The following is a 23053-nucleotide window of genomic DNA, read 5'->3' as shown; positions in this document are numbered from 1 at the left end:
ACTCAGAAAAATATAAAGTACTCATGAAAAAAATTGAGGAAGACACGAAGAAATGGAAAAATATTCCATGCTCTTGGATTGGAAGAAAAAATATTGCGAAAATATCTGTGCTACCTAAAGCAATCTACATGTGTAACACAATCCCTCTCAAAATACCATCAATTTTTTTCAAAGAAATAGAACAAGTAATCCTAAAATTTATGGAACCAGAAAAGGCCCCGAATAGCTAGAGAAATGTTGAAAAAGAGAGCCAAAGTTGGTGGCATCACAATTACAAACTTCCACCTCTATTACAAAGCTATCATCATCAAGACAGTATGGTACTGGCACAAAAACATACACATAGATCAATGCAACAGAATAGAGAGCCCAGAAATGGACCCTCAGCTCTATGGTCAACTAAACTTTGACAAAGGAGGAACAACCGTCCAACGGAAAAAAGACAATCTCTCTTCAACAAATGGTGTTGGGAAAACTGGACAGCCACATGCAGAAGAATTAATCTGGACCATTTCCTTACACCAAACACAAAAATAGGCTCAAAGTGGATGAAAGACCTCAGTGTAAGACAGGAATTCATCCATGTTACAGAGAACACAGGCAGGACTTCTTTGACCTCAGCTGCAGCAACTTCTTCCTAGAAACATCGCCAAAAGCAAGGGAAGCAAAGGAAAAGATGAACTATTGGGACTTCATCAAGATCAAAACCTTTTGCACAGCAAAGGGAGCAGTCAACAAAAACAAAAGACAACTGACAAAATGGGAGAAGATATTTGCAAACAACATATTAGATAAAAGGATAGTATCCAAAATATAAAAAGAACTTATCAAACTCAATACCCCCAAAACAAATAATCCTATCAAGAAATGGGCAGAGGAAAAAAAAAAAAAAAAAAAAAAGAAATGGGCAGAGGACATGAACGGACATTTCTGCAAAGAAGACATCCAGAAGACACAAGAAAAAGTGTTCCACATCACTCGGCATCAGGGAAATTCAAATCAAAAGACAGTGAGATATCACCTCACACCAGTCAGAATGGCTAAAATTAACCATTCAGGAAACAACAGGTGTTGGCGAGGATGTAGAGAAAGGGGAACCTTTTGTTGGTGGGAAAAGCACTGTTGGTGGGAAAGCAAGCTGGTGCAGTCACTCTGGGCAACAGCTTGGAGGTTCCTCAAAAAATTGAAAATAGGGGTGCCTGGGTGGCTCAGTGGGTTAAAGCCTCTGCTTTCGGCTCAGGTCATGATCCCAGGATCCTGGGATCGAGCCCTGCATTGGGCTCTTTGCTCAGCGAGATGCCTGCTTCCTCTCTCTCTCTCTCTCTCTCTCTCTCTCTCAGCCTGCCTCTCCCCCTACTTGTGATTTCTGTCTGTCAAATAAATAAATAAATAAAATCTTAAAAAAATATTGAAAATAGAGCTACCCTACTACCCAACAATGGCACTACTGGGTATTTACCCTAAAGGTACAAATGTAATGATCCAAAAGGGCACGTGCACCTGAATGTTTATAGAAGCAATGTCCACAATAGCCAAACTATGGAAAGAACATAGATATCCATCAACAGATGAATGGATAAAAAAGAGGTGGTACACACACACACACCCACACACACACACACACACAATGGAATACTATGCAGCCATAAAAAGAAATGAAATCTTGCCATTTGCAACAACATGGATGGAAGTAGAGGGTATTATGCTGAGCAAAATAAGTCAATCAGAGAAAGGCAATTATCATATGATCTCCCTGATATGAGCAATTTGAGAGGCAGAGTGGGAGGTTTGGGGGGTAGGGAAGGAAAAAATGAAACAAGATGGGATGGAGAGGGAGACAAAGCATAAGAGACTCTTAACCTCACAAACAAACTGATGGTTGCTGGGAGGTGGGGGGGGCAGGGACAGGGTGGTTGGGTTATGGACATTGGGGAGGGTATGTGCAATGGTGAGTGCTGTGAAGTGTGTAAGCCTGATGTATTACAGACCTGTACCCCTGGGGCTAATAATACAGTATATGTTAATAAAAAAACCCCACAATGAGATACCACCTTACACCAGTTAGAATGGCCAAAATTAACAAGTTGTTTAATGACAGATGTTGGCAAGGATGGGGAGAAAGGGGAAGCCTCCTATGCTATTGGTGGGAAATCAAGCTGGTGCAGCCACTCTGAAAATAGTGTGGTGGTTCGTCAAGATGTTAAAAATAGAACTACCTTACTACCCAGCAATTTCACTACTGGGTATTTACCCCAAAGATACAGACATAGTGGTGGAAAGAAGGGGCACCTGTACCCCAATGTTTATAGTAGCAATGTCCACAATAGCCAAACTGTAGAAGCAGGCGAGATGACCTTCAACATATGAATGGATAAAGATGTGATTCATATATACAAAGGAATAATCCTCAGCCATCAGGAAGGATGAATACCTACCATTTGTATCAATATGGATGGAACTGGAAGGGATTATGCTGAATGAAATAAGTCAGGCAGAGAAGGACAATTACCATATGATTTCATTCATATGTGGAATGTAAGGAATAGTGTGGAGGACCATAGGGGAAGGGAGGGAAAACTGAATGTGAAGAAATCAGAGAGGGAGACAAACCATGAGAGACTGGGAACCAAACAAGGGTTACAGAGGGGAGGGGCATGGGGTAACAGGGTGATGAGTATTAAGGAGGGCACATGTGGTGATGAGCACTGGGTGTTACACACAACTAATGAATCATTGAACACTCATCAAAAACTAAGGTACTGTATAATGGCTAACTGAACACAATAAAATTAATTAATTAATAAAAATGATTGGTGATCAAAGTTTATATAAACTTCTAATCTTGACAGATAAATGCTTTTTTTATCACTTTTCTGTTATTGGTAGATATTATACTCATTTTGGTTTATTGCTTATCTGACAACTGAAAATGATGTATCAATTTAAAAATATTCCTAATGAATATGGAGGATGAACATTGTTTCGTATATTTATTGGTCAAGTCAACTTACTCTCCCATAAACATGTCTCTTCGTATTTTTTCCCCATTTGTTCCATTGGGTTATTTAACTTGTTTTTACCTAGTTGTAAGAGATTGTGTATGTGTATGTGTGTGTTATAAGTATTAACCCTACATATGCAGAATATGTTCCAAATATGTTTTTGTCCTTTCCCTTTGTTTATGAATTTATGTAGTAAAAATTATTACATGGTCATACCTATGTAAAAGTTATTAGTCTATTTTTCTTCCACATACAAGAGTTTTACATTTGCATCTCTTCTACTTGTGATAGTCTTCCACATAGTTTTAATATTGCCTCAAAATTTGCATTTATTTCAGGTTTTTTCAATTTTGGGGTTAGGTACTTAAACAAAGAATTTTTAAACCATCTTACTATAGGCTGAAAGTTAAGTTTGAGAGACTATGGACTCCAGGAAACAAACAAAGGGTTTCAGAGGGGAGGAGGATGGACGGATAGGTGAATCTGGTGATGCATATTAAGGAGGGCACTGATTGCATGGAGCACTGGGTGTTACACACAAACAATTAATCATGGAACACTACATCAAAAACTAATGATGTACAGTATGGTGACTAACGTAACATAACATAATAAAAATAAAAAATAAAAAAAAATTACTAATTAGGTGGAAACCAACACTAAGGTACAATGTAATTTGCAAACAAAATGTCATTATTTTGTGTTATCTTTAGTAAATTTCTTTGATACATATTCTCATTACAGTGATCAGGTGTGGATATGTGAGAAGGAAACAAGTCTCTAGTAACTGAGTTTGTCCTCACAGGAATTATAGAGCAATCCCGGCTGCAGTTCCTTCATTTCCCTCATGTTCTGGGTCATCTACCTTATCACTATGGAATGCAGCCTCAGACTGATTCCCATCTTCACATGTCTACGTGCTTCTCTCTTGGTGGTTTAGCCTTTGTAGATGCATGCACTTTAACCTTTGTAACACCCAGGATGTAGGCTGATTTCTTAGACAAGATGCAATGAAATCCCTACCTTAGTGCATCCCCCAAATTTATTTTTTTGGTTCCATGCAACTACAGAATGTTTCTTTCTGGTAGTCATGGCCTATGGACACTATGTAGCCATATTAACTCCTTGCTTTATTCAGTGATAATGTCCAATAGACTCTGCACTCAACTGATAAATATTTCGTATACAATTGGCTTTCTGCATAGCCTGATTCATGTGAGAAATTAAGAGGTTATAGGTGACTTCAGAAGAGCTACAAAGAAGTTAACAGTTCCCAAAGGAAATTTCAAATTGTTTCTCTTTTCACCTTTGTGTAAATAAGTCTTGCAGATTAGCCATGGTCTTGCCCTTTTACTAAAGAGCTAGTTGTCAGTGTAGTTATTGAGCACTGGGTGAACAAACTCAGGTTAACACAATGTTTACTTGGATGAGGGTCCAGTTATGACTCATATTACCAATAGTTGATTTATTTAAAAATATTGTAATTTTTTAGTGGGAACATTTAGTCTGAAAATTTGATATCTTTAAGGGACTCCTTCAAATTCCATTTAATAACTGATAGTAACAGGCTGTTATGAAAGTGGGAATCATTTAGTTCATGACTGATCCTTGCTCACTGAACTAGATCTGCATGTTAATAAGACTCTGTGATGGCTTACCACAACATGATAAAATGAAAAAAAAAACTTAGATTTTTGGCAAAAAAAAATGTTTCTGAAATAAAAATGAGGAAAATTAAGAAAAACAAGATTTAAAAAATCGGTGCATCTTCTAGATGTCCATCAACAGATGAATGGAGAGAGAAGATGTGGTATATGTATATACAATGGAATACTACTCAGCCATCAAAATATTGAAATCTTGCCATTTGCAATGATGTGGATGGAACCAGAAGGTATTATGTTAAGCAAAATAAGTGAGTCAGAGAAAGACAATTATCATATGATCTCACTCATATGTGGAATTTAAGAAACAAAACAGGATCATAGGGAAAAAGAGGAAAAACAAAACAAGACAAAATCAAAGAGGGAAACAAACTATAACAGATTCTTAATCATAGGAAACTGAGTGTTGCTGGAGGTGAGGGAGGTGGAGAGGTGGGGTAACTGGTGATGGAACATTAAGGAGGGCAAGTGATGTAATGAGCACTGAGTATTATATAAGACTGGTGAATCACTAACTTCAACCTCTGAAACTAATATTTAATGTTCATTAATTGAATTTAAATAAAAATATTTAAAAATTGGTGCATCTTAGTAATAACAGTTAAAAAAAAGGAAGTTGGTTTGAATTAAATAGTGGAGCATCAAAATTTAAAACTTCCCATATCTAAAAGTGCACATACTAACTTTCACACAGAACATTATAATACAATGGTATTCAGGAATTTTCTTATTTGGAAATATTTCAAGATAAATCTTTCTCAAATATTATAGATATCCTGTACACTATTTATATGATTATTTTGTTTGCAATAGTAAGCCTGGTAAACATTTGCATAGGGATTACGTTGCTATCCTTACAATAGATAGAAGGCAAAGCAGAGAGCAAGGATGAGAAACTGGTTAAGTATATACTGATGTAGAGGAAAAATTGAGGTAGTGGTCTCAAAACTGAGACAATGCTCTTATGATCTCAGCCACCAATTTACTTCTAATTCAGTGACAGGACTAAATTAGTACATAGACTAATTTATTTCAGTATAATAGAATTGATATAGATTCCTTTTTCTTTTTTGGGGAAGACTTAATTATGTTCCTTGAGCAGTCTGTTTGTTTAATCACTGTTTAGGAAAGGAGGATTCATAGAAAATAAAAATTAAATTCTAGTTATTGAAGCAAGAGTGAAAATGGTCCTCTTTTTGAAGTATTTTAAAAGTTATATTTAGATTTTTTCCCTATAATTCCAATGAACATCAAAACACTTATCTAAGAGGATATAGTAAGAAACATAAATTTATTATTTAACTCATGAATATAAATGAAAATATTCAATTTATTTTTATAGGTCTACAGGTTTTCACTGGCAAATGACTTTTTAAAAAAGATAGACAACTGAATGTGTTCTTTTGAAAAATACTATTGACTGCAGAAAATTCTGATTAATTTTACTCTCTTGGTGGTTAACAATAATATAGGATATTTTTATTTCATAATTTAGGATTGATTTTTGCTATTACATTTTCTTTACTGTTGGTTAGAGCTCTATTCCAATAATTTACTGTTATATCCTCTTACAATCTCTTAAATTCTTATTATTTTGAGAAAAATAAATTTATTTCCATATATGCATCTCAACATTTTTTTTAAAGTTTGAATGTATTGCCCTACATAATGTTTCTAATTTCTGCAATATTTCATGACAGAATTGTTAAATCCACAAACTATTATTAAAAAATTATTAACCTTTTAGTACATTAATGCTAAGTAAAAAGACTGTGTTTTAACATAACCACAGTACAGTTATCATACATAACAAAATTAATTGCTTAATATTATTTAATATTAATGTGTTCAACATTCCCAATGTGTCTCAAAAATTTTGTTGTTTGTTTGAATCAGGATTTAAACAAAGTACACCCAGTGCATTTTGATGATTTTTTAAAAATTATGTATCATGTCTGTCTGTCTTTCTTTTTTTTAATTTGTTCAGTTAACCACTGTATAGTACATAATTGGTTTTGATGGTTTTTAAATTTCTTTTAATCTACAACAGTTTTCTCTTCCTCCATTTTTAATGTCATTTGTTGAAGAAACTGGTTTAGTTGTCCTGTAGAATTTTTCACATTTTGGATCTGGCTCATAGTATCTTTGTGATAAAGGTAACTGTGTGAACTGATAGAAGGAATTAGATCTACAAACTTGCTTAAGTCCAGAGTATTTTAATTTTACTTTGTTTTAGTTGTTGTGGACTTCCTATTGTTTGCAATTAAGAACAAAATTCTAGATTTTATTTCTTAATAAAACTATTCATTTCATCTAGATTTTGACATATATTTGCCTTGAATTAGACAAAGACCCACATAGTGGTTTTTACATTTATTGGGTTTGAAAGGTTATTTCCCTTTTATCATTTTATTATTTTCTCCCACTTAGAAAAATTAAAGTTAACTAGTAATTTTTCTATTTTGTAGGTGTTTTACAAGAACTAGGTTATGATTTTAAAAATCATATATAACTTTGCTCTTGTCTAATTCATTAATTTCTCATATTTTAAATTTTTTTTCTATTGGTCCTCATAATATTTTTTTTCTTCTGGTTTTTATATTTAGAGTTGAATTTGTTGATTTCATTTTAGCTTTATTATTGATATTGTATGCATTTGTATTTTATATTGTGCTTACTTCCAAACTGAATGAGTTGCTGAGTATTTCACGTTTTTTTATTTTTTTATTTTTTTATTTTTTACTTTCTGCCTCTCATTGTTCATATGGAATTTTCACTTATGTGAATTGTCTATGGGTCCAACATAAAACATCAGTTCTACTTTGAAATCTTGTTGTCATATAAAATTTCCAAAAAGATGAATCTATTAATGCACTGATTCTTTTCGTTTTCTGTCTCTATTCAAATTTCGTTCCTCTGAACAATTAAGTCTCTTGCATCCATGTCTTCTTTGCCATACTGAAAAAGAATTATGAAAAAGGCTGAAGCTATGCCTTCTCCACAGTGGTGCCTGTATGTTCACTGTTCTCTTGTTCTACTATAATGCTCTTTTTCAGATTCATGAGTCCTGAATCTGGCCCAGATGAAGAGTAGGACAAAATGTATTCTTTGCTGTACATTACTGCAATTTTCTGCTAAATCTCTTTTTATACAGCAGAAGAAACAAATTTAAGGTGGACTAATAAAATGAGAGAGGAATATTTGTTTCTCAAATAAAATGTTCCTACTATTTTTCAATTTTTATTTAAATAAGCATGACACCTAATAGGACATCTTGCATATGATAACATTCAATACATTTTTTATTGAAAAAATGGAAAATGTGTAAACTTTATATGATTATGTCATAAAAATATGGTTGATGACATTAAGTAATTTAGTATTCTAAATACTCAGATAGTTTGTGAGAATGTATGGTTTTGATTATTTCAGTTGCATTTACTATTATAAGCAATATTTCAGTTGCATTTACTATTATATCATCATCTCAGTAGATAATAATTGAATGAGTAAACGCATGAGAACTCTACCTCCAATAATAGCACTTTTGGAAACTGAAGCAGATGTAGTCTTTTAAAAGCCTTTCATAAAACCAAACCATTTCCAGTTGCATTATTCTTGCTTTGTAAGACTTTTATGTAAGATTTTTTATTATTTGTGATTAAATAATATCAAGTTCATGAGTTTTAAAAACAAAAGTTTTGATAGCATTTTAAGGTAATTACAGCCACTTAAAAAAGTACTTTTAAATAAGTATCCTCCCTGCTAACATTAAAATATTTGTCTAAGCACATAGACAAATACTTAGCAATAAGTTTCACAAATAGTTAAAAATTTCTGATAAGTATTAGTTGCCACTTTTATTCTGACAGATAATATCAATGAAAAAAATCATTATTAGAATTACTATTTGTACAAAATTATTATTTTTTTTTAAAGTAGGCTCCAAGCCCAGTGTGGAGCCTAATGTGGAGCTTGAACTCAGGACCCTGAGATCAAGACCTGAGCTGAGATCAAGAGTCAGAGGCTTAATAGACTGAGCCACCTAGGCACTCCCAAAATTATTTTATAGTAACATTACAAACCACTTGAAAATTTTCAGTGCTTCTAATTGGTCTTCTAATAATGATGTTTCATTTTAGAGAGACTGATTAAATTAAAAACTTTCTTATATTTTCCTATGTCTTTATGCTTTTTTCCTTAGAGCATGGTATCTATTGTATGCTTTTTGACTTCATTATTTATATTCTTGCATTTTCATGAAAAACAAAGCAATAATATTTGTCTAAATAAATGAATGATGTTTTTCTGTTTCTGCTATATTTCTTTCCTATATATGATTCTTAGATAGCAATACCCAGTTTTTCTATATTGCTTAATATATATTTTTACAGAAAATTCTGTTTATAAATTAGTGTTTATACTGGAGAATAGTCTATTAAACTCTATGTGCCTCCTATACCACTGTTTCCACTGGACCCAAAGTAGGTCTGTGGGACTAGGTGTTCAGTTGGTATTATGTGTGGTACCACCTTGGCAACAGTGGATTCAAGAAGTCACATAATTCACGACCTTTCAATCTATAGTCCTCTCATCATTTTTTTAATGTTTCTGTTTTTTCTATTTCTATATACATCCATTCATGCCTAATAATGCATGGGATCAGGTCATGTGACTATGGCTTATATCGTCACTATGAACGCCATGTTTAGTTAAAAATCTCTTAATCTCACAAAACAAACTGAGGGTTGCTGGGGGGAGGGGGGTTGGGAGAAGGGGGTGGGATTATGGACATTGGGGAGGGTATGTGCTTTGGTGAGTGCTGTGAAGTGTGTAAACCTGGTGATTCACAGACCTGTACCCCTGGGGATAAAAATATATTTTTATAAAAAATAAAAAATTAAAAAAAAAATAGCTGAGACTAGGATGCCTGGGTGGCTCAGCTGGTTAAGCATCTGCCTTCGGCTCAGGTCATGATCCCAGCGTCCTGGGATCGAGTCCCACATCGGCCTCCTTGCTCGGCAAGCAGCCTGCTTCTCCCTCTGCCTCTGCCTGCCATTCTGTCTGCCTGTACTCGCTCTCCCCCCCCGATAAATAAATAAAATCTTAAAAAAAAATATCTGAGACTATGATATTAATAAGGCTAGTTACTCAAAAGTACTAAAATTTCTGTAGGGACCAGATGAGTGGTCATCTTATGATGTAAATCAGTGATCATATAGCAGAGGAAATATTACCTATTTGTAATAAAACTGATAGAAGAAATGATAATGGACATTTGACATGTATGAAATAAGTTGTTGAATGTTAGAATTCATCACAAATTACCTATTAGATGGGGTGCCTGGGTGGCTCAGTTGGTTGAGTCTGCAGTAGGCTCAGGTCATGTTCATGGTGTTTGGGATAGAGCCCTGTGTCAGACTCCCTGTTTAGCTTCTTCCTTTCCCTCTGCCCCTCCCCCTGTGTCTCAAACAAACAAGCAAAATTAAAAAGAAAAACCCAAAACAAATTATCTATTAGAGATTGTTCATTACCCTAAGATATCTGAATATCTTTTGTAGCTTTGGCGCATGTAAATTTTGGAGATGGACTTGAAAAGGTAGGTTGGAAAAAAAGTTTGGAGAAGTTTTGAATGGCTGAGGATTTGGGGCTTTATTCAAATTGCAATAAGGACTCGGAAGATTTTTGACTAGAGTAACTTGGTAAGAGCTGAACTATATTTGAATGCATGATCTTAAATATGGGCATGCCCATGGACTGTTAGACAACATTATCAATGAAGAAATATGATGCCTTAGCCATACTAAGAAATCTGAGAAAAAGGAAAATTAGGTGATAAGTGTAAATATACCTCCACACCCCATCACCCAACCTAATGGAACCTTGTTTCTATGAATGTCATCATTAAGAAAAACTGCCCTATCAATAGTGGACTGATCTGATTTCACCAGGACATTTCATTGTACTGAGACAAAATTATAGCAGTTCAATGGAAATATTGTGGGCTGAATTTATGTCAATATGTTAAATATTAATTAGTATTCTAGGCTACAGGGAGAAAAATAAAACTTCAAGTTGCTGCTCTGTCACTTTCTCATTGATCCAAGGTCTGAAGAAAAGATTAAAAACTCAGTGTATGGAACATACTTATTCAGAAGGATATTTTATTTCTTCTAGTAGTTAGGAATAAGGTTGCTTCTTACATAGGGAAATCTATCCCATAAATTTCTACCTTGCCACTCTCAATGATACACTAAAAAAGGGGTGGGGGAGCTGAATTACAGCCAAATCAAGAAAGAATGAACAATTTTTTCCCATCTCTACTTTTTAAATTCCTAAGTGGTCCTAGATCCCAAAAAGCAAAAAATCCTTAGAATTCCAGGTACAATGAAGAGTAGCTTTGTAAAGCAGTTAGGATCCTTTAGTCAAACAACTTCATTTTTTGCAAATGAGGAGTGTTAGTGCTATAGGACACAGAAATAACAGAGGCAGTTCCTTATAACTCCAATCTCATTTCAACACATCAGGCTTCCTCCATGTATATTCAACACACTACCACCTGAGAAAAAGAGACTTCATTAATTAATGGAATTCAGGAGACTGGTGCAGTCATCAGGCCCAGGATTTGTGTTGTATAAAATGGTGATACAAGTCAACAACACCAGAAGTCTGAAGTTGGAATGAAGGCCCTGACACTGGTTGAGTAAGAGAGAATTAAGTTATTCTGAAGGAGGGTGAGGGGAATGAAGCTTTCAGCTAAACTGGTAAGAAAGTCTCTGTGGCCAAGAGTAAAATATAATGCAATGTTTAAGAGTTACTACTCTAACAAGAAACTATAAAGCCCTTGGTATTAAATTTGTATAATCCAAAAAACTACCCATAGACAGCATAATTTCCCTTTTCACTGGGTGAATCTCATGGTTACTACATCACAGGTATTTCTCACAGGAAGCCTTTGCAGCTCAAGACAGCTGAGCCATAAATCCTATTATCTTCCAGAAACTCAGGATTTTACTATCTCATACCTAGATCAGATTTTTTTGTTATGCTTTACTATGTCCAAGACAGTGGAAGGACAAGTTTATAACTATTGTTTTTCATTATCTTATGACCTGTTTGAAGATCTTATGACCTGTTCAGATTACTGCAGAAAATGTAGTGCCAACCAGTGGGCACTGTCAGACTTCTACTGGATTCTTGAGCCCTGTCAGCCTTATCACAAAAGGGTGTGTGTACTCCTCTCACAGATGCAGCATGTCAGGTAGAGTTCTAATGGGATGGAGAAATGCTGGCAATTCAGCCACTTTTTAAGGAGGACTTACTTCTTTTTTTATGAGAGGGAGAAAGAGAGAGAGCTGGAGAGGGGAGAGGGAGATAAGAGAGAGAATCTGAAGCAGGCTCCATGCTCCATGCAACTCCAAAGCAGGGCTCAATCTCTGGGCCCTGAGATTATGACCTGAACCAAAATCAATAGTCAAATGCTTAACTGACTGAGCCACCCAGATGCCCCAATATTTTTTCTCTATTTTACAGTACAGAAAATCTGTAAAATAAAATTACGATTACACTAAGATTAGAAAAACAGACAAACTCTGAATTTTTTCCTCATCAACACTGCATACAAAAGTCATGCTATTTTAACTTTTTTAAAAAAATATTTCTTTTCAGCATAACAGTATTCATTGTTTTTGCACCACACCTAGTGCTCCATGCAATACTTGCCCTCCTTAATACCCACCACCAGGCTCCCCCTACCTCCTACCCCCCCCTTCAAAACCCTCAGATTGTTTTTCAGAGTCCAAAGTCTCTCATGGTTCACCTCCCCTTCCAATTTCCCTCAACTCCCTTCTCCTCTCCATCTCCCCTTGTCCTCCATGCTATTTGTTATGCTCCACAAATAAGTGAAACCATATGATAATTGACTCTCTCTGCTTGACTTATTTCACTCAGCATAATCTCTTCCAGTGCCATCCATATTGCTACAAAAGTTGGGTATTCATCCTTTCTGATGGAGGCATAATACTCCATAGTGTATAGGGACCACATCTTCCTTATCCATTCATCTGTTGAAGGGCATCTTGGTTCTTTCCACAGTTTGGCGACGGTGGCCATTGTTGCTATAAACATTGGGGTACAGTTGGCCCTTCTTTTCACTACATCTGTATCTTTGGGGTAAATACCCAGTAATGCAATTGCAGGGTCATAGGGAAGCTCTATTTTTAATTTCTTGAGGAATCTCCACACTGTTCTCCAAAGTGGCTGCACCAACTTGCATTCCCACCAACAGTGTAAGAGGGTTCCCCTTTCTCCTCATCCTCTCCAACACTTGTTTACTGTCTTGTTAATTTTGGCCATTCTAACTGCTGTAAGGTGGTATCTCAATGTGGTTTTGATTTGAATCTCCCTGATGGCTAGTCATGATGGACACTTTTTCATGTGTCTGATAGCCATTGATATTTTAACTTTTTAATTAACTGTAATTTTGATTTTTAATTTCAGCTCTTTAGATCAATTCTGAAATATCAGAGTCATTCACCTAAATGAATATATTAGCTATATCAGACTGAACTTTTGTATAGAGGATAATAGGATAAGTTTTAGGATGAGGGAAGGGATATACAGGCTTAAAGATTTTGATCTTTATTCTAAGAGTGATCATAAGTTATATTTAAGGGTTTAAATGCAGTTGCATCCATGGGTGTGAGAATGGTGCTGATCTTAGTGATTTGGTATTTTATAAAGGTGACATTGGCCCAAATGCAGACAGTGGTAGGAGAAAATACTAGAAAGTGCACATAGATTATTAAAGTGTTATGTCAGTATTCTAGGTGGATGATAGACTTTTGAGAGAAGTGGATGGTTACAACAGATATTAAGGAGATAAAAGCCATGGGTTTGATAATAGTTTTGACAGGGTTTCAAGGGGGAATTCAGTTTTAAGGGATGAATATCAGGTTTCTTTCTTTAAAAATGGGATAACGATGATGCCATTAACTGTAAATAGGAAGGCAGGGTGAGGCCACATTTGGTGACAGTGTTGGAAAAGACTGAATTTGGATCTTTACATTCTGAGTTTCATGAGTCTTAGAGACACTGAAAGAAACTATCAGGTGGTTGTAATGTGACAACATCAAGAGAAATAAGAAAAAGGAAAGTCATATGACCTAAAAACTGCTCAGGGGCAGTTTGTCAAGTTGCCCTTGCAGGGCACTCCATTGACACAAAGTGTGCTTCTAATTGTCACACCTGGTGTGTCTGTGTTATTCCCTGATTAGCTCACAATGCCCAGTAGAACAGCTTCACCTGAGTCCTACAGGGAATCCATTGGTAGCTTTCACTGAGGGAATTCCAAAGTTATTTTTTTTTCTTTTTCATGAATAGATTTGAAAAAGAGTACAAATAAACATGTCCCCACTGTTGAGGTTTCCAAGGAAAATCTTTGCCAAGTAATCACTGCTTCATTCTGCACCTTCCACTTTTCTTCATTTAAAGTTTCCAAGATGAAGTACAGCTGTGGACATGAAAACAGCCAGCAGCTTCATCAGTTTGGTAATTCATAAAGATGACTGGCCCCAACAATGTAAAGTATGGTAGAGGGAAATTTACATTTTTTTTCCTTTGGAAACCCACCATCTTTCATTAAAGTTACCCATCATTCCTCACTCTCCAAAAGACTTAAAGAAACTGAGCGAGGGCACTAGGATCTAATTTCCATTATATGTAGTTTTCAATTTGCTTATTTGATAATGAAATATCCAGGTCAGAAATGAAAATCCTGGCAACCCTATGAGATTATCTGTTTCTCTTCAGGATAAACAATTCTGGATGCTTGTCATGAGTACTAAATGTTTGACTGTTGAAGAGACACATATGATATTTCTTTTTAATAGTAACAAGATAAGAGAAAAATGAGACAAATGAAAAAATAATGATAATAACTGAAAAGTTTCAAAGATTATTTCATATTATGGACAAATTTATTTGTCAGGCTAAGGACAATTAAGTTATATTGCTTAAACTTCCTTAATTTGTTAATGGAATTGTGAAAAAATAACTAAAGTCACCACTGATAATATTGTTCAGCCTCTTAATTCCAAATGGGTATATGTGTGTATATATCTATGTGTGTGTGTGTGTGTGTTCATAGGGACACACACACACGCACACAAACAGAGTGTATATCTACATCTATCTATCATCTATATAAAAAATATATATACTTATACACACATATAAATATATATAATATAGAGATAGATAGGTAGATAGATAGATAGGTATAGAAAAAATCCAAGTCCTTAATAACCCTTGACTAATTAGGAAAATAGGGTATATCAAGTATGGGTTTAAAGTTGTCAGGGAATCAGAGTAGGCTCATTCAGAACAAAACCTCCCCCTTGGAAATTAAATGACTTGCCATCAGTGTCCATTAAGGCCAATTTTTAGAGGAGACATTTCAGTCAGTCTCTGTGCTGCATGTATTATGTCTCCACGGCTTCTCAGGGGTATATACTTTAAAAGATAATTTTAAAAAAAGATTTTATTTATTTTTTTGACAGAGAGAGACACAGCAAGAGAGGGAACACAAGCAGGGAGAGTGTGAGAGGGAGAAGCAGGGTTCCTGTGGAGCAGGAAGCCCAATGTGGGACTCTATCCCAGGACCCTGGGATCATGACCTGAGCCGAAGGCAGACGCTTAATGACTGAGCCACCCAGGCACCCCAAAGACAAATTTTTAAAGATAAATTTTTCTTGTTCTATTCTCAGAGAAGATAGAAAATAACCCACTCTTCTCCCTAATGTTGAACCATTAAGAAAAACCTTGCCTATGCACCTATTTTAAAGGCAAACAATACAATTTTGGTAAATAGGTAAAAATTTTGTGTTTTAATCAGCACGAAGTAAATATATAAAATTGGGTTATTCATTTTACTCTGAGAAACAATGAATATACACATCAAATTACAGGCAGATTTTTTCTTGTAGATGATCTAAGAATCTAAGACCTAAGTGCATTCCCTTCTAAATATCTTGTGATCTCTTCTGTTTAATTCTTCTTTTAATTTTAATTCTTTGATTCTTCTGTTTAATTCTCCCTCCTTTGTTTTATTACTCTCCTATCACCTATAGCAGAAAATAAATATTAACAAGCTAGGGTCTATCATTTCACACAGGCTTTCTGTCCATACAGTTATTTGCAAATACACATTTGCAAATGTGTGGATGTGTTCATAGGTATACAGAGTGGGAATTTTAAGACTTTGTTGCCGATGTGTTTAAAGGGATAATATTAAAAAAAATTCTTTGCATCTTATTTTTCTCACATTCCTAATAATTATGGAAATTACTTTGAGAAAAGTGGTAGAGCGATAACATTTTAAATGACTGCTATACTATTGATTAGTATGATTATACCAGGATTTGTTCAACCATTGCTTCATCCTGTCAGTTTACATATTATTTCCAGTCTTTTGCCACCATGAACAATGCTGCAGTAGACTTCTCTCCCTATGAAATGATATGTTAATGCTATAGAATGGATTGAAGGCATGGATCACTGAGTTGAAAAGTATGTGCATTTTTATTTTTTAAAAAATATTGCTAAGGGAGTTGGGGGAAATTGGAAGGGGAGGTGAACCATTAGAGACTATGGACTCTGAAAAACAATCTGAGAGGTTTGAAGTGGTGGGGGGTGGGTGGGAGGTTGGGGGAACCAGGTGGTGAGTATTAGAGAGGGCACGGATTGCATGGAGCACTGGGTGTGGTGTAAAAATAATGAATACTGTTATGCTGAAAATTAAAAAAAAATTGCCAAATTATTTTTCAAAGTGTTAGTAATTTACATTTTTACCAGTAAGTGTGAGAATGACCTTTTCGTATTCTGACAACCAGTAGATTTTGCTAATCTGAGGGATGAAAAGTAATGTCTTATTTTATTTGCACATCTTGAGTACTGGGAAATGTGAACATCTTTTCCCACATTTATTGAATGTTTTGGCATATTCTTCTGTGACCTGCCCTTTCAATTCTGTTTTTATTTTTTCATTGACTTACTTGACATTTTTTACCAAAAAATAATATTTCTTTGCATTTGAGAAATACTAATATTTTACCTCCTATATTAATTACACATATTCTTCCAAAGTCTTATTCATCTTTTATCTTGTGAAAGATTTGATATATACTCTATTTTCATGAATTTAAGCATTAGATTAAATATATCCATATTTTATCTTTCTTTGTTATGGCTTTCTTATATTAGTCATTTTTTTTTCATTTTATTTATTTATTTGACTAAGAGAGAGAGAGAAAGAGAGAGAAGAGCACAAGCAGGGGGAACAGCAGGCATAGGGAGAGGTAGAAGTAGGCTCCCCACTGAGCAAGCAATCCAATGTGGGACTCAATCCCAGGACCCTGGGATCATGACCTGAGTGGAAGGCAGATGCTTAGACAACTAAGCCACCCAAGCACCCCTAGTCAAAGGTTTTGTAATATATTTCATTATATTTATTTTATGAATTTTTTTAGAAAGTTTTTTTTTAATTTTTTTACTTTGAAGTCCTTGATCCAATAGCAATTTTAGATTTTATTTTTTATTTTTAAAAAGATTTTATTTATTTATTTATTTTAAAAGATTTTATTTATTTATTTGACAGAGAAAGAGGTCACAAGTAGGCAGAGAGCGACAGAGAGGGGAAGCGGGCTCCCCGCTGAGTAGACTTGGGCCTCGATCCCAGGATCTTGAGATCATGACCTGAGCCAAAGGCAGAAGCTTAACCCACTGAGCCACCCAGGTGCCCAAGATTTTATTTATTTTTGGACAGAGAGAGCAGGGGAAGGGGCAGAGGTGGAGAGAGAATCTCAAACTGACTCCATGCTGAGAATGGAGGCTGATGCAAGGCTCAATCTCAGGACCCTGAGATCATGACCTGAACTGAAATCAAGAGTTGGACACTTAACTAAGTGAGATACCCAGGTACCACAATCCAGTTGCAATTTAAAGCAAGCATAGAAAAGGAAGCCATTCTTACTTTTTTCCAAGATAGGCAAATATAGTCATAATATTTATTGAATAAATCATCATTCTCAATTGAAAAATCATCCATGTACTATATTAAATTCCAACAAATACACTTGAATCAATCTTTGAAGTCTTTATTTGGTTTTACTACTATATTTTCCTATTTCCATGTCACATTACATTCTATTAAATGGCTTATGTTTTAACACTACTGCATACTTGACTTTCATATTTTCCCTTGTCTCAAAATACCTTTATTTTATAAGAATTTTATGCTTATGCTATCACATTAAAAAGCAATTAGGGTTCTAACTAAAAATAAATTGAATTCTACTGACATATTTATAATACTAAGTATTCATATCTGAGAACATATTTTGGCTGTCTATTTCTTTAGAAATTATATCATATTCTTTGGTAAGTTTTTACTATTTAATTCACATAGGTCTCACATATTTTAAAAATATTTCAATGTATTTTAAAGTTTACAGATATTATAATTGATATATTTCCCTTTTATTTCTTTTCCTTGCTTGCAAAGAAAAAAATCTAGTGATTCTATATGTATTCATCCTTCATCTGGTGCTTATTAAAGTCATAATGTTCTTTAAGTATAATAATATAAAGTTAGAAAAATAATGAATTTATTTCCTACAATTATTATGACATTTTATTATATCTTTATTAAATTACTTTCATATCTTAGATGTATTGCAGTTTCTAAAAAAAAATACCATACAATAATGGTCAAAGTAAGCATTTCAATCTGTTCTTAATTTGAGGGAGATGCTACTTTATTTAGAATATATGAGATTGGTTTTGATAACTAATCTTTAGCATATTTAGTTCTCAATTTTTTTCTTTTTACAGAAAGAGAGAGCTCAGGTGCACACGTGAGTTGGGGGAAGTGCTGAGGGAGAGAGGGAGAGAGAATCCTAAGCAGGTTCCATGCCCAGTGCAGAGCCCCATGGGGAGCTCAACCTCACAACCTTGAAATCATGACCTGAGCTGAAATCAGGAGTTGGACATTTAATCAACTGAGTCACCCAGGTGCACCTAGCATATTTTAAAAAATTCTATTTCTATTTTTAAAGATTTTAAAATTAGAGGATGATTATTAAATTATAATAATTTTTTCCAAATAAAAAAATAAGCCCACTTCTCTCTTTTTTTTTTTTAAGCATTTTATTTTTTTATTTTTATTTTTATTTTTTTTTAAGATTTTATTTATTTGTCAGGGATAGAGGAAGAGAGAGAGCAAGCGAGCACAGGCAGAGAGGCCTGGAGAGGCAGAGGGAGAAGCAGGTTCCCCGCCGAGCAAGCAGCCCGATGTGGGACTCGATCCCAGGACGCTGGGATCATGACCTGAGCCGAAGCCTAAGCCCACTTCTCTTATACAGTAATTAATTCCATATATATATACCATATATATTCCCCCTAATTTTTAGGGACAGTTGTCCAAATACACATTGTTTGTAAAGAATACTCAAATGTAAAAGTATATGTTCTGATTAAAAGGGATACATGAACAGGGACGATAAATTTATTCTCAAATAAAATGTGACTATTTTCATGGTATTTTATGACTGTGTTCTTATTCTTTCATTTCAGTGATCAGCTTCAGTGAATCTGATGGAAACAAAACACAGGTGACTGAGTTTGTTCTCACAGGACTTACAAATCTTCCAGGGCTTCAAGTCCCCCTGTTCCTGATGTTCTTGGTCATCTACTTCACTACCATGTTGGGCAACCTTGGACTAATTTTTCTCATTTGGAAGGACCCCCACCTTCACACCCCCATGTACTTACTCCTTGGCAGTTTGGCCTTTGCAGATGCTTGTTCCTCATCCTCTGTGACTCCCAGGATGCTAATGAATTTTTTATCTAACAATCATATGATATCCCTGGTTGAATGCATCACCCAATTTTATATTTTTGCTTCCAGTGCCAACACAGAATGTTTCCTTCTGGTAGTGATGGCCTATGACCGCTATGTAGCCATATGCAAACCTTTGCTTTACCCAGTGGTGATGTCCAATATCTTCTGCATTCAATTATTAAGTGTTTCGTATATTATTGGGTTTCTTCATCCTATGATGCATGTTAGTTTATTATTTAGATTAACTTTCTGCAAGTCCAATGTAATACATTATTTCTACTGTGAAATTTTACAACTGTTTAAGATTTCCTGTACTGACCCTAAAGTTAATATGCTCCTGATTTTTATATTTTCAGTCTTTATACAATCTATCACTTTCATGACAATTATCATCTCTTACTCCTATGTCCTCCTCACAATTCTGAAAAAGAAGTCTGAAAAGGGCAGGAGCAAAGCTTTTTCTACGTGCAGCGCCCACCTGCTCTCTGTCTCTTTGTTTTATGGCACTCTCTTCTTCATGTATGTGCGTCCTGGGTCTGGACTAGCTGAAAATCAAGATAAAATATATTCTGTATTTTATACAATAATAATTCCCCTGTTAAATCCTTTTATTTACAGTCTGAGAAACAAAGAGGTGATAGGTGCCTTGAGGAGAATAATAAATACATAATAGTTCTTAAGGCAAATTTTAAACTTGTTCTTTTCAAACTCTTTTTTACTCTGTAAATTTCCTCTAAATTAGATATAATAGTTTATAATTTTATTGTGGCAGACATTTGGCAGCATGTTTCTTTGTTGAAGCTGGTGTGACTGAGCGAAGACAATTGCTTAGAGCCTGCATATCAAAAATCTTGCTGCTTTTCCAGTTTATATCCCCACCAACAGTGTAAGAGCGTTCCCCTTTCTCCACATCCTCACCAACATCCGTTGTTTCCTGTGTTGTTAAATTTAGCCATTCTGACAGGTGTGAGGTGATATCTCACTGCGGTGTTAATTTGTATTACCCTGATGATCAGTGATTTTTTTGAGCATCTTTTTATTTGTGTTGGCTCTCTGCATGTCTCTGGAAAAATGTCTATTCATGACTTCTGCCCATTTTTTAACTGGGGCTTGGACTCACAACTCTGAGAACAAGACCTGAGGTAAGATCAAGAGTTGGATCCTCAACTCACTGAACCACCCACGTGCCCCTTGTTTATTTATTTTCTGTGTGTTGAGTTGTGTAAGTAAGTGAAACCATATGATAATTGACTATCTCTGCTTGACTTATATCACTCAGCATAATCTCCTCCAGTCCCATCCATATTGATACAAAAGTTGGGTATTCATCCTTTCTGATGGAGGCATAATACTCCATAGATATATAGACCACATATTCATTATCCATTTGTCTGTTGAAGGGCATCATGGCTCTGTCCATAGTTTGACGACTGTGACCATTGCTGCTATGAACATTGGGGAACAGATGGCCCTTCTTTTCACTGCATCTGTATCTTTGGGGTAAATACCCAGTAGTGCAATTGCAGGGTCATAGGGAAGCCCTATTTTTAATTTCTTGAGGAATCTCCACTCTGCACCAACTTGCATTCCCACCAACAGTGTAAGAGGGTTCCCCTTTCTCTGCATCCTCTCCAACACTTGTGTACTGTCTTGTTAATTTTGGCCATTCTAACTGGTGTAAGGTGGTATCTCAATGTGGTTTTGATTTGAATCTCCCCGATGGCTAATGATGATGAACATTTTTTTTTTCATGTGTCTGTTAGCCATTTGTATGTCTTCTTTGGAGAAGTGTCTGTTCATGTCTTCTGCCCATTTTTTGACATGAGTATCCAGTTTTGGGGTATTGAGTTTGAGGAACTCTTTATAGACCTTGGATATCAGCCTTTTCTCTGTAGTGTCATTTGTGAATATCTCCTCCCCTTCCATGAACTGCCTCTTTGTTTTGTTGAATGTTTCCTTTGCTGTGCAGAAGCTTTTGATCTAGGTGAAGTCCCAAAAATTCATTTTTGCTTCTGTTTCCTTTGTCTTTGGAGACATATCTAGAAAGAAGTTGCTGTGGCCGATATCAAAGAGGTTACAGCCTTCTCCACTAGGATTTTGATAGATTCCTGCCTCTTGTTGAGGTATTTTAGCTATTTTGAGTCTATCTTTGTGTATGGAGAATGGTCAGGTTTTGTTATTGCATACATAGCTGTCTAATTTTCCCAACACCATTTATTAAAGAGATTGTATCTTTTCCACTGAATATTTTTTCCTGCTTTGTTGAAGATTAGTTGACCATAGAATTGTAGGTCCATATCTGAACTTTCTACTCTGTTTCACTGGTCTATGTGTCTGTTTTTGTACCATGCTGTCTTGGTGATCACAGCTCTGTAGTAAAGCTTGAAATTAGGCAACATGATGCCCCCAGTTTTGTTTCTCTTTTTCAAAATTTCTTTAGCAATTTGGGGTTTTTTATAGTTCTATAAAAAATTTAGGATTGTTTGTTCCAGATCTTTGAAAAATGCTGGTGGAATTTTGATCAGAATGGCATTGAAAGTGTAGATTGCTCTAGGCAGTATAAGGCGTTTTAACAATGTTTATTCTTCTGATCCATGAGAATGGAATGCTTTTCCATCTTTTTGTGTCTTCTTCAATTTCTTTCGTGAGTGTTCTGTAGTTCCTCGAGTACAGACACTTTACCTCTTTGGTTAGGTTTCTTCCCATGTATCTTATGGTTCTTGGTGCTATAGTAAATGGAATCGATTCTCTAATTTCCCTTTCTGTATTTTCATTGTTAGTGTATAAGAAAGCAACTGATTTCTGTATTTTGATTTTGTATCCTGCCACATTACTGAATTGCTGTATGAGTTCTAGTAGTTTGGGCTGGAGTCTTTAGGGGTTTCCATATAAAGTATCATGTCATCTGTGAAGAGAGAGAGCTTGACTTCTTCTTTGCCAATCTGAATGCTTTTTATTTCTCTTTGTTGTCTGATTGCTGTTGCTAGGACTTTTAGTACTATGTTGAACAACAGCGGCAAGAGTGGGCATAGAGATGCAGGGAAAAGAGGGGCCACAGGTACTCCAGTGTTCATTCAGCAATTGCCACAATCACCAAACCATGGAAAGAGCCAGAATGCCCTTCAACAGATGAATGGATAAAGAAGATATGGCTCACATATAAACAGAATATTATACCTCCATCAGAAAGGATGAATACTCAACTTTTGTATCAACATTGATGGGTCTGGAGGAGATTATGCTGAGTGAAATAAGTCAAACTGTGAAAATTAATTATATGGTTTCCCTTACTTGTGGAGCATAAGGAATAATATGCAAGGTATTAGTAGAAGGAAAGGAAAAGTGAACTGGGGGAAATTGGAGGGACAGATGAACCATGAATGACTGTGGACTCTGAGAAACAAATTGAGAGTTCTGGAAAGGAGGGGTGGGGGATGGGTGAGCTTGGTGATGGGTATTACGGAGGGCACATATTGCATGGAGCACTG

General features: G+C 35.3%; 1 protein-coding gene and 1 pseudogene across 1 annotated transcript; both read left to right on the top strand.

Annotated features, from left to right (window-relative positions):
* Window positions 1-3761: 3761 nt before the first annotated feature.
* Window positions 3762-4229, top strand: LOC116591649 (annotated as a pseudogene).
* A 9937-nt stretch (window positions 4230-14166) lies between these two features.
* LOC116591637 (olfactory receptor 5AC1-like) lies at window positions 14167-20235 on the top strand. Its single transcript, XM_032344708.1, has 2 exons — window positions 14167-14215; window positions 19298-20235. Exons 1-2 carry the CDS (start codon window positions 14167-14169, stop codon window positions 20233-20235), a joined length of 987 nt encoding a protein of 328 aa, XP_032200599.1.
* The last annotated feature ends 2818 nt before the right edge of the window (window positions 20236-23053 follow it).

This window comes from Mustela erminea, chromosome 1 (assembly GCF_009829155.1).
Source record: "Mustela erminea isolate mMusErm1 chromosome 1, mMusErm1.Pri, whole genome shotgun sequence".
In the NCBI taxonomy this organism is placed as follows: domain Eukaryota; kingdom Metazoa; phylum Chordata; class Mammalia; order Carnivora; family Mustelidae; genus Mustela; species Mustela erminea.
The sequence above is the reverse complement of the archived record's forward strand: the minus strand, read 5'-3'. Positions and strand labels throughout refer to the sequence as shown.

Bases quoted from the DNA above. Each gene is read 5' to 3' on its own strand.
- LOC116591637 (XM_032344708.1), top strand. From the start codon at position 14,167: ATGAAGTACAGCTGTGGACATGAAAACAGCCAGCAGCTTCATCAGTTT. The intron at 14,216-19,297 runs GTAATTCATAAA...CTTTCATTTCAG, and splicing joins CCAGCAGCTTCATCAGTTTG to TGATCAGCTTCAGTGAATCT.